An 18,316-nucleotide genomic window follows, 5' to 3' on the forward strand; every position below is an offset into this window, starting at 1 on the left:
GACGTCGCTTTTTGGCTTAGTCTTTAAGGACACGTGGATGATGGCATTGTCCCGAAGGATCTGCAGCGGGCCGCGGGCGTCGAATACGGTCTGGAGGTCATGGGGTCACACTCGGGCTCATCGGCCACCCGCCTAAGCACGCTCTGTTTGATGAGTGTGTGCTGGAGCTCTCTGTGGCAGAGTTCATGGTTTTTCTGGATAGATTTTATGGCATAGTCCTGGTTAGCTGTTCTCCGTGGGCCTGAGGTAGCGGACCACGAGTACCTTGCCCACGCATGAACTCAAAGTCCTTGATGGTCACTTTGTTACACTTGCGCTGGGCCCCGGCCAGGCTTCTATTGTTGTCTGGAGGCATTGTCAAGACGGGCTCAGGGACAAAGGCGGGACTGGCGGCGGGGTTTGCGGAAGCAACGAAGATTGCAGCCGCCGCTTGTTCGTCGAGAGAGGGGGACCTCAGAGAGGCGGTGTGGCCATGGCCGTCGTCGAAGGTGGTGGTGAGCCGGTTGATGGCCTCAGCGTCCGCGCTGCTCAGTCCGAGCTCCTCCAACAAATTGTGTGTGTGGATGCTGGATGCCTCCTGGATGGTTATGCTGAGAGGCAATGGTGGGGTGGGTTTGAGCAATAGCGTCGGGGAGGAACTGGTTGTAGGAATGCATTCTGCCACCATTGGCTCAGGAGGGGGGCTGGAGGCGGCCGCTGTCTCCGGGGCGGCACCAAAGACTGCAACAGAGTGGACAATCTGGTTGGACAGGACGGGCTTCATGGACGCCGGGTGGCTCTCGATCGGCTCTGGGGGGTGCTCGGCTGGGCTGCTTGTTTAGGACAACGAGGCAGTAGCAGCAGCAGTAGCAACAGCGACGGATGGATGGCCCTTGAGGCTTGAGGCAAGCAAGTGGGAGCTTGCCTTTGTGGTCAAAGGCGTTCTTGCCAATCTTGAAGAACGCATGCCATTCCTTGGCGTCTCTCATGATCTTTGAGATCCGTTTCCCACCGGTGCCGCCGGCTCAAACATGCTCAGGAGGGCGAGTTTTAGCCGGCTTCTTCAGATGCAAACATGCTGAGGAGGGCAAATTTTATCCGGCTTCTTCAGATGATGTTAATCTTTTCGGCCGACTCGTGCGGGTTGGGGTTGCTCACAAAGGTCTCAATCAGCTAGGCTGGCATTGATTTTTGCTTGGCCATCTGGTCCTTGATCTGATCGACTGCCGGCCCGACGCCTTGCTGCAAGAATGGAGAGCTCTTCTGATGAATGGTTCTGTACAAACTTTTGCGCTTGCATAGATAACAGAAATCGGAGACAGACCTGCAGGTCCGATATTTCCCGTTGCCCTCCTGGCGTAAATTGACGCTACTGATGAACCTGAGTCTGACCCATATCAGAATGAACCTGCACTGGAGGGTCTCAGTTGAGTCTGGTAAGGGTTGGTAGTGGTCAAGAAAAAAAAACCCCCGAGTCCAATGCAGCAATAATTTTTAGATCCCCACCAGGCTCGTCCTCCCATGCTTGGTATGTGGCTGGTTGAGCAGCGGACAGAGTAAGGAAGAATCTTCAGTGAAATACCTGCCCAAGTTGGTGGGGACGGATACGGGACTGCAATACAACGGTTGTGTTTCTGGACTGTGACGTGCGAGGGCCCGGCGTGGCGTATGGTTGGAATGTCAATCTGGAAAGCCCAACAAGGCAAAACCAGCCGTAATGGAAACCTTGCGATAGTTTGGTTCAATACAGGCAAGGCATTACCGATGAAATTGTGGCGGAGTCCGGTAGCGTGGGGTGCGCAAGGGTATCAATCAACATGAGGTCCCCTTATGTGTTGAAGTGAATGGTGCTGCGGGGCTGGGGTCAAGCTTATATAAGGAGGGGGAGTGGTGGGCATTATTTCCCCCAGGGGCATCAGTTTCGTCCTACCCCCTCCCTGGAGCCCGCCAATCAATTGATTGGGGCCTCCTTGATTTAACATTTGACCGGCCCTCTTTTGCCTTTTGCTGCGGCACGCGCTGGAGGGTCAATCCGAGGTGCCCTCTGGGGTGTTTGGGGGTTAATTTAAATTGTGTGAGAGCTTTTGCTAAAGCACATAGGCAGAAACTTTGATCTTGCATTCCATGTTTCTGTGATCTGTCCATTCTGGCAACGGTGGGCCAGCTACGCTAACCGTAGCGTTAGCGTGGCGTAGCGTAGCGGAATTCTGCTAAATTTTAGCGTAGCGTTAGCGGATTGCGCCTTTTCTGCGCTAACGCTACGCGCAAAGGGTGCGCAGCTAATTTAGCTGTTAGCGTAGCGTTAGCGCAGATGCGCGCAATTGCGCTAACGCTACACACGCAGGGCGCAAAAGAGCGCGCGCTACGGTGCACCACAGTGCTTTTAGCGGAAAAAAAGGCCTTTTTTTCCGCTAAAAGCGCTGTAGCGCAGTGTAGTGACTGTAGCGGCGCGCTAACACTAACAAACAATTGGCGCCCTGTTAGCGCCGCTGAAACGTAGCGCAGCGTAGCGGCGCGAACAGCGCGCTAACCACTGCAAAAAAAACTGTGTCAACTGTGAGCAGTTGACATGTGGTAACTCTGAGGAAGCTTGTGGTGTTACACCAGCCTTACTCAAGGTTTGACTCAACCCAAGCTTTAATGCACAGTCACTGTGCACCTTGCACAGTGACTGTGCCAACAAAGACATTTGTGATTTCAGGTGGAGTTACAATGGCAGCTTGGCTTGAGTTCTCTGCATGTCAACTGAAAGAAGTTGACCAAGTTTTTTTTGCAGTGAACGCTACTCAAAATGGGTGGGCGCTTTTTGCCGCTACGCTAACGCTAAGTGGCCCTGTAGCGTAGTGTAGCGTAGCGGCCCACCGTTGATTCTGGCATAGGTTTTTTTTTCTCTCTTTGTCTCCTCATGCAATGAACTAACTATCACTGCAAGAAAAACTCTAGAAACTGCCTGCAGTTGACATGTGGCATACTCCAGGGTAACTGCTATTGTAACTCGACATAATTGCATCATGCCCTTTCATGCACAGTCACTGTGCACATTGCACAGTGACTGTGCATTCACCCTTGGCTGAAATAAACTTTGAGAAAGGCTTGAGTATCACCTCAAGCTTCCTTTCAGCTTCTGCATCTCAACTGCTAGCAGTTTCCAGAGTTTTTCTTGTAGTGTATCCTTCCACAATCTGTCCATTCTGGCCTATTTCATTGCAACAAATTATGCCTTGGCAGATTCATCTGGAATTATGTTTGATTGTGTTTCAATAAATTTCCCATTGACAAACATAATTTTTTGAAATACCATAGAGGAGGAAATATCTTAATTAACTCACAGAAATACAGCTGAAGGCTTTGTTGGTGAAATTTGGTGGTTAAGAAAAGCCTTGTGAGTTTTTTTGCAGATACTATTATTTCACCACTTTACGCGGTACCTATGGGGACTCTACTTGGAACCCTGTGGGTAGTATATGAATTGCAATGGGGCATCAAATGAACAGCAAGAAAATCCTGCTGTGAGAGATACTAAATCAGGGTAACTAAGTCTCATCTTCTCTGATTTAGGCAAGATGGAATATGGAGGGGTGGACAGAAATCCCACTGCCCTTTGATGATGTGACCTATGCAGTAGGAGTACAAACAAGAAATTGTTGAACCAACAGGAATCCTGGTTGTAAATTTGTGAAACTAAATATACTGGTATTTGTTATACTTAATTAATTCATTTATAAGTTGTGCTGTGTAAAACACCTTATATGGTAACATCACTTGTGAAGATCATGGAACACTATAGTTCATTGCTTCACTGATAGTCACACAATTGTACCAGAGGTGGGCATATATGTTATGGTACATGACAGTGGGCATTTTGGATATTGTAACTTTTTTAAATACCCAATTTGCTTTTTTTGGATAACATAACCCCATTATGCAACTAACTTAACTTGCAGTAACTAAATTTTCTTTGTGGGTTTTTGGGGCCCCAATAATGTACTGGTGTGATGAGTGCTGCACCTGTAAATTAAATTTGGTGTGTTAAAATACTTCACCTGTAAATTAAATTTGGTGTGTTACAATACCCATAACTTTACAACACAAATTTGGCCCTGATGGCAATTGTGGCCCAAAAAATGGGTTTGGGATGGGCAAAGCAACGGGGAATCAAATGCGGAATATGCAGAAGAAGCAGCAGGCACCAGACTGACCCCTGCCAACTCAACTATATTGCATTATCCAGGCTCCCAATAACCAGTCTCTATATATTACAGTTCCAAGACCCCTTATTGCAACTGGTCCTGCATTACCCCCATATTTTAATTGGGTAAGGCGGCAAAGCCTGGGGCTGAGTTTTGGTGCTAGGAAGGTGGATGCCATGATCATTGAATCTATAGGGCCAAATTCTTTAATTCAAACACACAATTGAATAGCACAAAAAGCAGCAGCAGCAACTACACAACCTCCTCCATCCTTGTCAACACAGGCCAGACTTACAACTTGCACACCGTTGGCTACTTCTTCAATGGCTTCACATCACCATCTTCTCCTCCATCATCAATGCCTTCCGCATCAATCTCCAGGAACTCAACCTCAATAAACATTCTAAATCTGCCGCCGGCCTTCAGCCCCAGAAATTGGCCTTCAGACCAATCTGGCTACTCAGACTATTTCTCTATATCATCTTGCAAGTCTTACGTAGTACTCTGGCCCTACAGTACATGCACAATAAGGTAAGGTAGTACAAATTTATTATTGTTTGTTGGTCAAAGCTGGAACCCAAATTATAATTTTTGCTTGCTTGGATGTGGCACCTCTAGGATTGGCCTCATTCATCTTCACCTTGCCATTTGCAAGCTGGCTACCTGGGAAAAAGATTACAACGCTATATAGATGCGGTCAGCATCTTAGTGTTGATATTTGTGGTTGTTGTGATCATTGGGCTTGGGAACATCCGCCAGGGTGGGATTGACAAGGAGGCCTTTATACAACCTGGACGCGCTCTGGGCCCGGCCGGCCTAGATAGCGCATCTGGTCCTCCTTGAGACAATTACCTCTTTGGTCATTTGGCTGACGAACATCGGCTACAATGGAATTGAGGAGAAGGGGACGTTTGAGGTGAGTTGGGTCTCGCGAGCCGAGGGTACGGATGTGCAGATGGTCCTTTGTTGGGACGGGGGACGGATGGCTCGGAAGGGGGTCCGCGCCGCCCTCCTTGCCCCACTCCTCTCGCTCCAGAAGAACCTCCAGGTAGGGGCGCCACTGAGAGCTGGTCGCTCAGCCGCGCCGACCAGTCCATGATGAAAATCGATGGCCTTTTCTGGGGCTGTAGTACCTGCCTGGTCGCCGGCCAAACCCCCATCTTTGCCAAGAGCTACGTCAAGCTCGTCTCGAAAACTGGAGAGTACCAGAAGCAATTCAATATAGAAAACAATGAAATCAGCCAATAGAGTCAAGGTTGGTTTTTTCAAGGGACCAGCGGAACCTGTGCAGACGATTGAAATTCAAGATTCTCGAGGTTCTGCTACGGTGACGGCGAGGCAACTGCTTGAGGAACGCCGTGAGCTTAAGTAAGGCGACGGTCCGGTGAGTCGGTTCTCCTGTTAACGCTGGCGAGGAGGGGGGCAGGGCGAGCTGGAAAAGGAAAATATGCGGTCAAGTGTCTTCTCTTCTGACAATGAGGAAGTCTTGTAAGTTCATGATCCAAACAAATTTTGTGAAGCCGTCCAGGAGCTTCTTGGTATTGGCCTCCTGGGAATTCATCTGGAGTGTGATCGGCCTGTAGGCTTCAACGAGTCGGTCAAGAAGGCTTTTGTACATCAAACTGTGGGTTGCAGGATCAGTGGAAGTGATGTAGATGGAAGTACTCTGGAAGAAATGTGACAAAAGAAAAACCATACCAAATTGTTTGTGTGAGCTGGATGTCCGAGCAACAAGCCGTAAATTTGAAGGGATCCAAATATGACAGAATGCTAATCCATTGAATACATTAATCAATGCGAGACATTTCCAATCAAGTGAGCTCGTATGCTCTTGTATGTCGAGAACATTTGGGTGACAAACAATGTGCAGTTGCACAAAGGGTTGACTTTTGCGGACTGGATATTTGCAGCGGTGGTGTTGTTTCTCACTGGAAATGGGAGTTGGTTGATGAGCGCATGATCCGGATGGAACTCAGGTACCAGGCAATAGCGGCCAGTCTCATCAGGCAAGGAAACACTAAAAATTTACAAATTCTATTGGCCAGTTTGTGTGAGCCAAATTTGGGATCAGCTGGCATATGTACGCGCCGAGGATGGAAGTTGAACATAATCAGGAATCAACATATGCATCTCACGCAAACAGGGAATGGCATAGAAATACTGGATTAAGAAAACAGAGCAACGGACACAGCATTCATGGAAAGTGCATTCGGAACCTTGCTGAGTTGAAATGGGTAATACCTGATGGACATTTGAATTTTTCTTGTGAGCTGCATTTGGATACTAATTATTGATCCAAGCTTGGAACAGCGCTGGCTGGGTTGGACAAAAGCTTTTCTCCGCCTCCAGGGGCAACAGTTGGGGCACGAAGAATATAAAAGGGGGCCAATGTCGGAGAGGTGTACCGGTAAGGCCGCTGGGAGATATTGACTGGCTCTGCCATTTATATTGTTGTCCTCCCAGGCAATGCCTCACATTAAAGATCATCAATTACGCCAACCACTCCTTTCTTCGCGCACCACTCACAGACCCTACAGTGGGGAAGTGCTGCGCAAAAAAAGGAGTTGTTGACGTAAATAATGATTTTTAATGATTCAAAAATTTTATGATTTCAACTTTGAACACCTTAATAGGGGGGTTCACAATGGGATAAAAATAAAACTTTAGAGCCAATTTTAAGGCCTTTATCAACAAAATTTTGAAAATCTGGCAAGATGTACAGGACTGGGTGTCTCATGAGAATCAGAGCAACTTCTTCATTTTAAAAAAAATTGTTCATAAAGGCCTTAAAATTAGCTCTAAAGTTTTATCTGTATCTTATTAGGGGGGTTCACAATAGGATTTTAATAAAACTTTAGAGCCCTTTTTAAGGACTTTGTGAACCAATTTTCAGAAAACGTAGAAGTTGCTCTGATTGCCAAGGAACACCCAAATGTGAACAGCTTAAAAAAATTCCAAAACATTGTTCATAAAGGCCTTAAAATGAGCTTGAAAATTTTATTAAAATCCTAGTGTGAACCCCCCTATTAGGGAATGCCCCAGTGGACCCGGGTACCCATTGGCACCCGGGTACCCCCCTGTTTTTTGGCCCAAACCCAACACCCGGCACCGCCTGGCGGGTACCGCGGGTACTTTTGGAGGGTACCCGCGGGTACCCCCCAACTTTTAGCGCACAAAACAAGTTTGTAAATTTCTTAAAGATGAAAAAATGTAGAAAAAATGTACAAGAGGTGGCAGTCAATCATTGTCCACAACTACCACCTTCCTTTTTCCTTTCTGCTGCATCTTCTTGTTCAAAGTTATTGCCCCTTTCCATTTGGCTAAAGCTCCTTGTTCAATTTTGTTGTTCTTCGAGTAGAAGGCAACAGTCATCCCGCGACTTACTGACTTTGGCGTAAGTCGGTGCCTCCGCGATTTAACATAGTTGGCCCCAAAGCTAAATGATCTCTCGACGTCAACGGATGTTCCTGTGAGGTTGAGACCAGTTAGTTATGGCAAGCAATATAAGTGATACAGATGAAAACTTACCGGGGCAGCTTAAAACATCCAATGCCATGTGTACAAGGCCCCCGTGTGTGTTGCCGGTACGTTTTTGCTGGATCCACCACTTTAGTGGATTCACAGAGTTGTTACCCTCCAGGATAAGTCCTCCAGAGAGCCACATTTCCAATGCGTCTGATGACCTATTACCGCCTCGGGCAGCTGCAGCTAGACTGAGGCCAGAAAGCATGCCAGTCTTGGGCTGTGAGATGATATAAGCGTACATCAACATTAATGAAATGTATAGTTTGATAATAAATAAAATTCAACTTACTGTGGACAAGGTATCAGGTGTAGCAGAGGGATTCGGTAAAGATCGTGGCTTGTAATGAGAAACCCACATGTCCTGTGCAAGGCGTATAGCCTTGGCGATCCAATTGGGCTCCCAGTTCGCCAACTTAAAGTATTCGTCCCAAAATGAGGGGTGTAGGACTGAAACCAAAAATAAGACAAGTCATTAAATATTAATTGTTTGATAAATCAAATAAGAAAGAACTTACAAATTTCAATTCTGTAGAGAGGAGATGTGTCGGTCAGACTGTAATATTTGTTTGTGATCTTCAATCCAATCCGGCATGCATTCCTCAAAGCTGGAGGATATTCCTTGTTCTTGATAGCTGTTGATAAATGATCAGTGATTTGGTCAATGAATACCACTGTGTCTGCCAAACGGGCCGACCCAGGAACAGATACTTGTAGAGTTATCTCATGAAACAGATCGAGGACTTGAACCAAATCGCGCGCCATGCAAAAGTCGGACTTGTCCACATGAAACTTGCGGTCCACACCATGCCGTTTAAGTCGCTGCCATTCGGGTCTTTGATATTGTAAAAAGGGCTCAGCTATAGTTAATCCGAGAAAAATGAGATGAAATGAAACTTACAATGCGGCTTCACACCGGATTATGCTTTTGAGTTGAGAATTTGTGGAATTCCATCTTGTACAAACATCTCTTTCAATTGAATGCAGTGTGTTGCACCCTTTCTCTTGACATATCTCAACAAACTCGGCCCGCGAATTGGGAGAGAATTGTAATTTCTTGGCTATTGCACGGAACTACAGCCACATTCAACATCAGTACAAAAATTTTTAACATGCAATTTGAGCATAGTATGCATACTTTCACTTACTTTGGCCAAACTTCCTTTGCAAGATGCACTTGTATAGATATTGCCTTCATCTTCATCACTCGCATTTCCAATATCCTCCTCAAGAAGGGATTCAGAATCTTCATTATCGGCCTCAGGATTTGAATCACCATCACTTAATTCTTCATTGGACAATGCAGCGGGCTCTTCACCGCGGGCAAGGCTTGAATAACAGCGTAAACATGATCAGGATTGATTCAAACAGTCCAAGAAATGAGAGACAAACCAATTTACATTTGAATTTGTCCCTCCGCATCGTCCTCTTCAGAAGATGAACCATCAGGCTCCACCGATAATGAAATTGATCCCGTCTTAGTCTTCTTCCTATGGGTTCCGAGCGGCCGAAGGATCCCCTGGACAATCAGGTTCAGGATATGAGCGAAGCAGCAAATCCATTCGGAATCACCCTTGAACCGTGTCCACTTTGACCTCTTGAGCTCCTTGACCATTGCTTCATCGTTTGATGCGTTGTCGCTCATCATCCCACAAATCTAATAAACAAAAAGCTCAGTCAGGCTTTGGAAGAGACTACTTGAGAGAAAGTATATGGCTTACCTGATTCTGGATACCAAACTTCTCTACGATCAGTTGGATTGTCTTGGCCAAGTACTCGCCAGTGTGCCCGTTGGGAAAGTTGAACAAAGTCGAGAGCCTATCCTCAACCAATCCCTTCCTATCCTCAACCAATCCCTTCCTATCCTCAACCAATCCCTTCCTATCCTCAACCAATCCCTTCCTATCTTCAACCAATCCCTTCCTATCCTCAACCAATCCCTTCCTATCCTCAACCCGTGTCCTCTTCCTAAATCTTATCAAATATACAGCTAGCACAGTTAATTTGCCTGCTCTTGGGTGGATGAGCTTTTCACTTCACCTCTTTCATCTCTCAGTTCATTGTACATTGCTGATTTGAATGATTGCATCAAATGCAAATCAATACATCTCTTAGCTGTCTACATGCGTCCATCTCTTAACATTACACTTAATCTTTGAGCGCCATAGACCTGTTGATTCTTGAAGGAATCATGGGCTGGGATAGAGTGTTGTAAGTGATATCTCACCGAGTCACTTGTGAGCAAAGCAGGACCAAAAAAAAAAAAGAGAGAGAGAGGTCAGTTTAACCGGGTTACATGCCGGAGACGTGGGGGGGGGGGGGGGGGGGGTAGAGTAATATAGATATACCGTTGTACATAAACGCTTCCCGGAGGCAAGAGCACTTTAAGATGGCTATCGATTGGTGCGGATTGATGGCCGAGTCGCATGACTCGAGTGCTACCCAGGCTGAGGCCGACGATAGTCGAGCCAGAGGCTTCAACATTATCGACGTGAGCGTCGATCTTCCCGTTTGACGCAAGATGGAGTAGATGGATCAGGGGAGGACGAGTGGATTCAGGCAACAGTGCTTGGAGTCTAGCTAGGATGTGCTCGAGCGATTTGGTTTGCGATGTGTCTGTTGTTGTAGACGAGACGGCCGGGCCACTAAGGAATTGGCCGACCTGCATCTCCCGATAAGATGAGATGACTTGGTCGAAATGGCCGGCCTCGAACGAGTAGTCCACCTCGTCCCGAAATCTACTCGTTCCTTCTTTAGCACCCCCTTGATCTTGGGCACCGCCTCGCTTTCGAGCTCGAGGCCTCTCCATCTTGTCCAACCGTAGTAAACTGTGATCGAGGATTAGATCTTGTTCGGGTCCACTCAGGAATCTCGGATACAGAAAGAAATCTGTGGGCTCGTAAATATTCCTGTGAGACTCTGAGTGGCCAGCAGGGATCTCGAACCATTCGCACGTCTCGTCCCTCAGATTGTAGACGCGGCTCGACAGGCTGCCGTTCGACGTTATTTCAACCGGTGGAGCATTCGAAGATGGAAGACCTCGGGAAGTACTTGAAGCGGCTACGTTTGCGACGGTTCTCGCGCAAGTCGGTCGCGATTGAAGAGTTGGGCGATGGTATGCTCTGAGCGTTTTTAATACTTGAGCCATGGTGAGGGCGGCAGGGGTCACCGTTGATGAGTTGAAAGATGGATGATGTACATGTGGGAGACGGGCGGGTCTGGACAGGAGGGGCCGGGCTGAACCCGCCAATTCTGCGAACTTAACACAAGTCCCTCCCTGTGCTCGTGGGGCGCGAGCACCCTCCCGCTTGCGGAGACGCTTCGCGCCTCCTCGGAGAGGCTTAGTTAAGCTCGCCAATTCTGCTGTCCCTTCAGAGCCAAACCCGTCACCGCATGCCATGCATTGCTTTTCACACTGAGCTCACTGAAGCACGTCACAGAACACAGAACAAGGGTCCTGAGATGTGTTGAAAAATGGGACATGCGACTCGAGGACATTGGATTCAGGAATCTCCTTTGGACCTGTCTTTGATTTGAAAGCTTCTCTGAAGGAGGCATCAAGCACACAATATATGGATCAAATTAAATCAACAGATACTTTAAGATAGATTGTGCAAGTAAAAAATGCCCAAAAAAATCACTAATTCAAATGATTTAAACTGGTTGCTTGGAATGTTATACTGCAAACCCTTTCTCAAGTTTTTCATACTGCTTGCCATCTTTCACTCGAAACAATCTCCTGATTTTTTGGAAAAGATTGTGAATTCCATCAGTAAACCTTTTCCACCAAATTCTAATTCTGTATCTAAGTTTGGTTCCATCTTTCTGTGGGTCATTTGTGCTAGGATTTTCCACATTGGGATTTTTGCCTGCTTCAGGGATCAGATGTGTGACTGAGGGAGGTGCATTTGGGACACTGTTGACTATAGATGTTTGTGGTTTAACTTCAAGGTACTTGTTTACTGGTGGTTGCAAAGTGGCTTTTTGAATGGAATGCAATTATCAAAAAAGATTGTAAGTAAACTTTAAAACATCACATATGGATTTCAATGATTTCAATTTAACCCACCTCTTGAAGCAAGTGGATCCAATGTTTTCTTCCATGTTTTGATCAATTCATCAACTTCACCAGAGCACCATTTAGATTGTTGATCTTTTCCCAATTTTTTTACTGCATATAATTTGAAAGCATTTCTTTGATCATTAGACCAATCATAATGTGTTAATTTGAGTAATTCATCCAAGTTACTGGTTTTTTTGGTGTTAAAAATAATGATTTTTGCCTCAGCCCAGTTATTGAGGAGTTGGGAATGTCAAGTTTGGTACACATACAGTGAAAATTTTGGTTCCAATTCCTTGACAATCTCCCTAAGAGATTTTCCATTCTTAAGCTCTGCGTTTAATTTCTTTGGCCTTGATTAAAACAGAAGGAAATCAAAATATATTTAATGCATTTGTTTTGAAGACAAATACTCACAGTTTTCCTACGTCCATGAGATTTTTTAAGGTAGAAGAGATCAGATGAGGAAGCCAATAACTGTCATGATTGCCATAGGCTGGAAGCCATTGATTTTCAATTATAGATTTCTTGAGTTCAGGGTATGTTAATTTATATTCTGGTGAGAGAATCTGTCTTGCAAGATGGTGAAATTCCAACAAAGTTCTAATTTTTTTTTTCAGGTTGTGATTTTAGTTTTTCAGGTTTTTTGATTTTGCAGATATTTTTGATGGTTGAATCTATCATGCAGTGGGAAACTTACATAGTTTTTTGGTCTTGTGAGAGTGTATCAGCTTTATATTGGAGAGGATTAATTGAGGAAGTTGATTAATTATGACAAAGTATCAGTGCCACCTAAAATCAAATTGATTCAGGTTATCCATTCCAATTCTTCTATCGTACTCACATGGTTTCTCACTGCTTAGCATTTTGTAATGTTTCATATTATCTCTTAGATTTCCAAGCTGCCAAGGAGCCCCATCAAAGTCTTTTCTATCATCTCCACCTGAATTCCTCAAGAAGTTCTTGAAAATCATCCGTTCAGTTTTATTAATTTCTGGATCTAATGCTGTAATGTAATCATCTAGTTTACTATTTGTTTTGTGTAATAGAGTTTGATCAGCCAGTATTCATGATGATTTTTTCCAAGAATCTGTGAGATTTTTTCATACAGTTTCTTGAATCTTTCCACAACTTGACCCTGCAAACCTTCTTCCCATAAATTGAAATATTGGATATGTCTTCAAGAAAAAAAAACTTGACAGAGTCAATGAGGTTTGTCTGTACAATTAAGGAGAAAAAAACGTACTTGATTCCCTTACTTCTGGCCCAATTCATATAAAGAGGTATGAGATACGAGAAATCCAGCTGAACAGTATCTTTGTATCTCTTACTCCATGATTGTAATCTAGAGAATTTCGAAGAAATTATGAAACATGTGAATCAGATTCCCAAATATATTTCACATCTGATGGACACATATTTTGAAATTGAAAATTTGACAGCCAGCAAACCGTTTCCAATCAGTGAAATATTTCATCTCATCATGATTCAATTCCCAATAACCATCCCACATTTCATCTTTGAAATAGTCCTTCTGTGGTCTGAAATCAACTCAATTATCAGTCAGACTTCCCCTTTTTCAAAAAAATATAACATTCTAAACTCACATCAATTTATCACTTTTATTCCAAAAGAGAAACAAGCTTTGGTATTGAAACCACCAGGATTGGTTCACTTTACAATGTATCTATGCTTACCTGTTTTTACCACTTGTAAATTCTTGATACCACAAGCCACATTTCTTCTCAAATTTAGGATCACTTGAGTCCAAGAGAATGAAGATAATGTTAACTGAAATATTTTTTTGGAATTGGAAAGAGAAGAGAAATTCCATGAACCCACAAGTTGGAATTTTTACGCAGCCAGGAATAATGCTCAAAAACTAAATCTGAAAACCTGAACATTTGAGCCTCAAATTCCTCTTGCCAAAATGTTTCTCTGTAATATAGAAAGATTATGATTAATTTCAGCTTCAATTTTTAATTTCTTGAATGTTAAAAATTGAAAAAAACCTACATAAAGTGATTCAAGAAATCATCCATTATTTCCTGGTCAACTTTCAACTCTTTACCAGCAAGAGTGTAAAACTCCATCAAAGTTCTACCATTAAGAATTCCGTCCATTAAGCAAAGACTTGTTGACCTGGTTACTTATCATTTAACCTACATTCCATCCATTTTTTTCTTTCCCCCTGAACCTGGAGATTCAAACAAATGATGTCCAAAAATCCCTTTCTCCTCTGTGCCATACATATTTGGTTTGGCTGCCCGACTATTGGAAAAAATGGTTTCCATATAGCGACTGAGATGACTGGTAACTGTGTCAAATGCAATCACTGAATGGATATGGCTTACAAATCTATTGCAAGTCCTTGATCTATGTGGGATCCCCTTCTCACATGGAGGAGTGAGAATGAAGAAATTTCAAATGAGGTCCACCAGTTCAACAGAGTTGATTTTTTGAGCAAATTTTACTTACTTTGCCATCCTGGTTGATTTTTGATGCAGGTAAGATTGGAAAGTCAGGACAACTATGCAGTGAAGATTGTTTTTTTCTGATTATTGTGAAGACTTACTCAGCCCCTCTTTGTGCATGCGTGGCCGCAAATTCCATTCGCCTGGACAACCTCATGGCCAAACTTTGGGGTAGTGTCGCTGTACTGAGTGCCAAAAGCGAGCTACAAACAATCAGTTTCCAGGAGTGAAGGAACATCCTGCGTAGATGTTGTTTTGTTGGTATTTTGGTGTATTTGAAGTGAAGGTAGAATCGAGCGAGTAAAAAAACGGTGACACCAGAGCTGGCGCAAGAGAAAGAATCGGAAGGAATTGGTAGTGGCAAAGCTGGTGTAATCAGAACGAGCGCCTAAAGATAAGATGGCAGCAACTTCGCGTAGTACGAAACTATCGGCTAGGAAAACTACAGCAGAACTGACAGCGACACTGATGTTGAACGTCGAAGAAACTGGTGATAGCCAAGTAATAAGGCCGAGCGGCTAACAAAACAGCATCAGCTAAGGAAGGTGTCGTAGCAATTTATCCAGAAGAATGCTGGAATATGTTTAGCGAGCGTAGTTTGAACAAGAGCTGCATGTGTGAGGGAAGATGAAGTTCACTTGGGAGAGGATCTCATTTCAATGAGACTTCAGTCGGAATCCATTGCATCGGCTAAGGTCTGCCAAGGAATTGGACAACCAGATACATCTAAATACTGATTCGCCTCGAGTCTCATCGAGCAAGACGCACAGCGCTAGAGGGGAGTCGCGCCTAAGGACTAAGGCAGGCGGTGGCCCGGTGGTCTGTCCCAACTATTCAATTCCTGTAATCCCGCCAGAGCACCGACTCTGGGTGACTTCGTGTGAGAGAACCGAGCAGTGTACGGGTCGGGGTCACTCCGACGCAGTCTCATCGGCGACCACGACATCCGCCAAGGAAACAACATTCGCGAGCATACTTAAGAGCTATCTTGGAGCCACCGAGGCTCGGCCCGCTCAGCATCACCCACGACATTGCTACGGTTCAAGGTCGTGTATTGCTGCATGGTGGACAAGAGTGCAAGTCGGAAAGGCTCAACGAAGCCCGCTAGCAACCTAGCACAGCTTAGACAAGCCCGACGGAGAACGCATGCTATCAGCCCATCGTCACTCAAACTTCAGAGAAAAGGACTTTTTTGAGTGGGCATGCCGCCAGTTGGTGGAGGGCAATAGTGCGCCGGGCCACAATAAAACTATCAAAGAAGGCCAAGGCCCCTCGGCGGTGATGGGAGTCCTAACGGCGGTTGATTCAACTTAATTCAACTCCCGCCAACGCATTGGCTAGAATTCAAAAAACTAGAGATCAGTTTGAATGGGTTACACCACTTGAAAGCTGCAGATGCCAATGGGAGGAGGGAAGTGAGATAACATGGGTATTTATGTACATACGCCGCTGGAGATACGGGAGTGAGCTGAAGACATCAGGGTTGATTAACAACAGAAGATAACAAAAAGAAGACTGCAATCTTATCTGTCCTAAAAAAAAAAGATTGAAAATGAAAAGCATGTATTCCATTTCTCATTGCGGACATCACTTCTGTGGGTATTTGACCAGCCGAGAGGGACCGAAATTGTGAATAATAAACGATGGTAGAAAAAAAGAGAGCAGGAAAAATACACCTCAATGAGCCATAAAGAAATGAGGAGAGATACGAGGTGCCAAACAAGTGGAAAGAAAAGGACTGGTGGACAGGCGCGAGAGAGTCACAGCTCAGAGCAAATAAACAAATAAGAACGGTACAATTAACTAGCCAATTGGGCGTTTTCAGTTAATTTTTGTCCTTCATGGTCGTCACTCTCAGAGGTCTGATGCGGTTGTTGGGACGGAGTATGATCGGGCGTTTCCGGGACCGAGAGCGCGCTAAGTTTGGCTTGCAATTCGTCGACGGTAGTAGGAGGCTGAGGGACGATGCTCGGTTGAGATTGTTGCTGTTGTTGTTGTTTCTGTTGTTGACGAGGGGCTTGGGTATCAAGCAAGCCGGCCAACTCGGCCGCGATCTCTTGGTCGTCGATCGCGCTCGAATCGTATCCCTGGTTGATTGCCTCGTCGATCTCTTTTTGGTCGGCCAAGACCTCCTGCAAGTTGTCCATCGTTTGCGAGACCCGGTCGAGCTTCAGAGCCGGTTCGGCTAGGAGACTCTTCAACGTCTTCGTCGACGTCTCGTACGCATTCATGATCTACATTCGTCAAAGCATCTCAGCGATCTTCTTATCATCCCGCACTTCCTTTCGACTCACCTCTGCATCGGTACTTGCTTGTTCAATCTTCAGATAAACTCCATTTAAGGTCTCAAGGATCCCGATCCGTTGACTGAGGACTGTTTGCAATGCTTTCTTCGATTTGAGTTGAGTGGCAGCAATTTCTGGTTGAGACTTTTGAACATATTTTTTCGCCTCTAGAGTTCGTCTATATCATCCAAAAAGAACGTCCGATGGATCAGCCTGAGAGACTACAGGAGTTTAGGGGGATGTAACTTACTGCTCGATTTGGGCACTGATGTTTTGAATCTGTCGGTTTAACTGATGGATGGTCTGTTTGACGGATAAGACGCCACGATCGACCTCATTAATCGGAGTAGGGCCAATCCTGGAATACTTTGTTCCTTCTCGGTCCGTTTCGATGGAGGCAGGTAAGACAAATTTGATGACCTATTCATGTGGACGGAGTTTGGAAAAAAAGGCTACATTTAGTAAGAGCCTTAGCAAAGGGAAGCAGTCAGAAGGATTGTGTTGCTGACATTTTTCTCCGAGACCAGGATCCTTCGATCACGTTCGAGATGCTTGAGAAGGATTGTCATGTCTGTGGCCGATAGTTTGAGGTTTGATTTAGAAGATGGGAAAAGGTCTCTGGTAAGTTGATCTTTGAATTGTGAAGGGGTGTATAAACAGTCGATCGAGGGAGATAGTCCGACGAAGTGCTGTTGGTATCGTTCGATGACTCGATCTGCGGCTTGTCGACTTACAGCGAAAATCGTATGGACAGAATGAGTATAAACGTATATTTGTCTCCAACTCTCGATTTAATCAACAACGCACGGACAGGAGTAAGAGATTGACCCAATCGATCTTGACGATGTTTAGTTTTTGGTCAAGCTCGAGTTGATCGAATCGTTGGTCGGGGTCGAGGATGGTACCCCTAGTGAGCGCTCTTGAGGCCCAAGAGATCGAGCGGACCATGGTGGTTGCGATGCCGGTGGCTGGGCCCCAGCCTGCGGTTGAGAGGAAGGAGTCGAGCGGGGCTATGAGGGCTGAGGAAGAAGGGGTTGAGAGTGAGGAGAGAGCCCAGAGTGGACAGGCTAGTCCGTAGGGTTTGCCGATCGAAGGACGCCTGAGTGCTTCGAGAAGCTGATCGTTGAGATGGAGTACCAATCGATCAGTCTCTTGTTCGTCTTCTCCTTGTTCTCCTGTTTTCTGTTTGGACTGCAAGCCGAGTCTGAGTAGGTCGGTGAGGATGATCTGCCAGGTTGCATTGTTCGAATGGAAGCCGGCTGGGTTGGATTGGCGAGTGGAGCTGTAGTCTGAGTAGAGTGACTCGATTCTGTCGTTTGACTTGAACTGGTCGAGCGAGTCGAGGTATTCATCAAGCGTCGAGGGGAGGATGCTGTTGACCATTGCGAAAGGATGTGGATGTGGATGTGGATGTGGTTGAGAACTTTCTTGAGCCCAGTGACAGTCAGCAACAGTTATTACGTCATCCACAAATACACTACTCCCGCGCGCGGCTTGCTGATGTAAGCAAGCAAGCAGATGGCTGTCACATGCGCCGTGCGCAAAATCAGTTCATGCCTAACTTAACATAAAGAAGTCTCTTGCTTTGCAGATCCTTGGTGCAGCATGGGCTGGCACGAAGCGAGCCTCCAAAGGAGGGACTTGGGACTAACATCCCCAAACTGAACTGAGAGCTTGGGGCATTTTTTAGCTAAAGACATACCCACTATACCCCTCTCTGCTACTTGCTTCATACCTAGAGCAGAGAAAAGAGACAAAGGGCTGAATCCAAGGTTGACTTCACAAAGGGCAATATTGTGGAACTAC

At 45.4% G+C, this 18,316-nt stretch overlaps 3 protein-coding genes across 3 annotated transcripts; all 3 read right to left on the reverse strand.

Annotated features, from left to right (window-relative positions):
- Nucleotides 1-205: 205 nt before the first annotated feature.
- Nucleotides 206-763, reverse strand: PtA15_7A169 (uncharacterized protein; the record flags this gene model as incomplete). The annotated part of the gene is made up of 1 exon (XM_053170747.1): nucleotides 206-763. The coding sequence occupies one exon, from the start codon at nucleotides 761-763 to the stop codon at nucleotides 206-208; it is 558 nt and encodes a 185-aa protein (XP_053021998.1).
- A 9,047-nt stretch (nucleotides 764-9,810) lies between these two features.
- Nucleotides 9,811-10,839, reverse strand: PtA15_7A170 (uncharacterized protein; the record flags this gene model as incomplete). Its single annotated transcript, XM_053170749.1, has 2 exons — nucleotides 9,811-9,925; nucleotides 10,040-10,839. 2 exons carry the CDS (start codon nucleotides 10,837-10,839, stop codon nucleotides 9,811-9,813), a joined length of 915 nt encoding a protein of 304 aa, XP_053021999.1.
- A 5,185-nt stretch (nucleotides 10,840-16,024) lies between these two features.
- On the reverse strand, nucleotides 16,025-17,893 carry PtA15_7A171 (uncharacterized protein; the record flags this gene model as incomplete). The annotated part of the gene is made up of 5 exons (XM_053170750.1): nucleotides 16,025-16,459; nucleotides 16,520-16,688; nucleotides 16,761-16,930; nucleotides 17,020-17,239; nucleotides 17,322-17,893. 5 exons carry the CDS (start codon nucleotides 17,891-17,893, stop codon nucleotides 16,025-16,027), a joined length of 1,566 nt encoding a protein of 521 aa, XP_053022000.1.
- Between the last annotated feature and the right edge of the window lie 423 nt (nucleotides 17,894-18,316).

The sequence above is a fragment of the Puccinia triticina genome, chromosome 7A (assembly GCF_026914185.1).
Source record: "Puccinia triticina chromosome 7A, complete sequence".
In the NCBI taxonomy this organism is placed as follows: Eukaryota; Fungi; Basidiomycota; class Pucciniomycetes; order Pucciniales; family Pucciniaceae; genus Puccinia; species Puccinia triticina.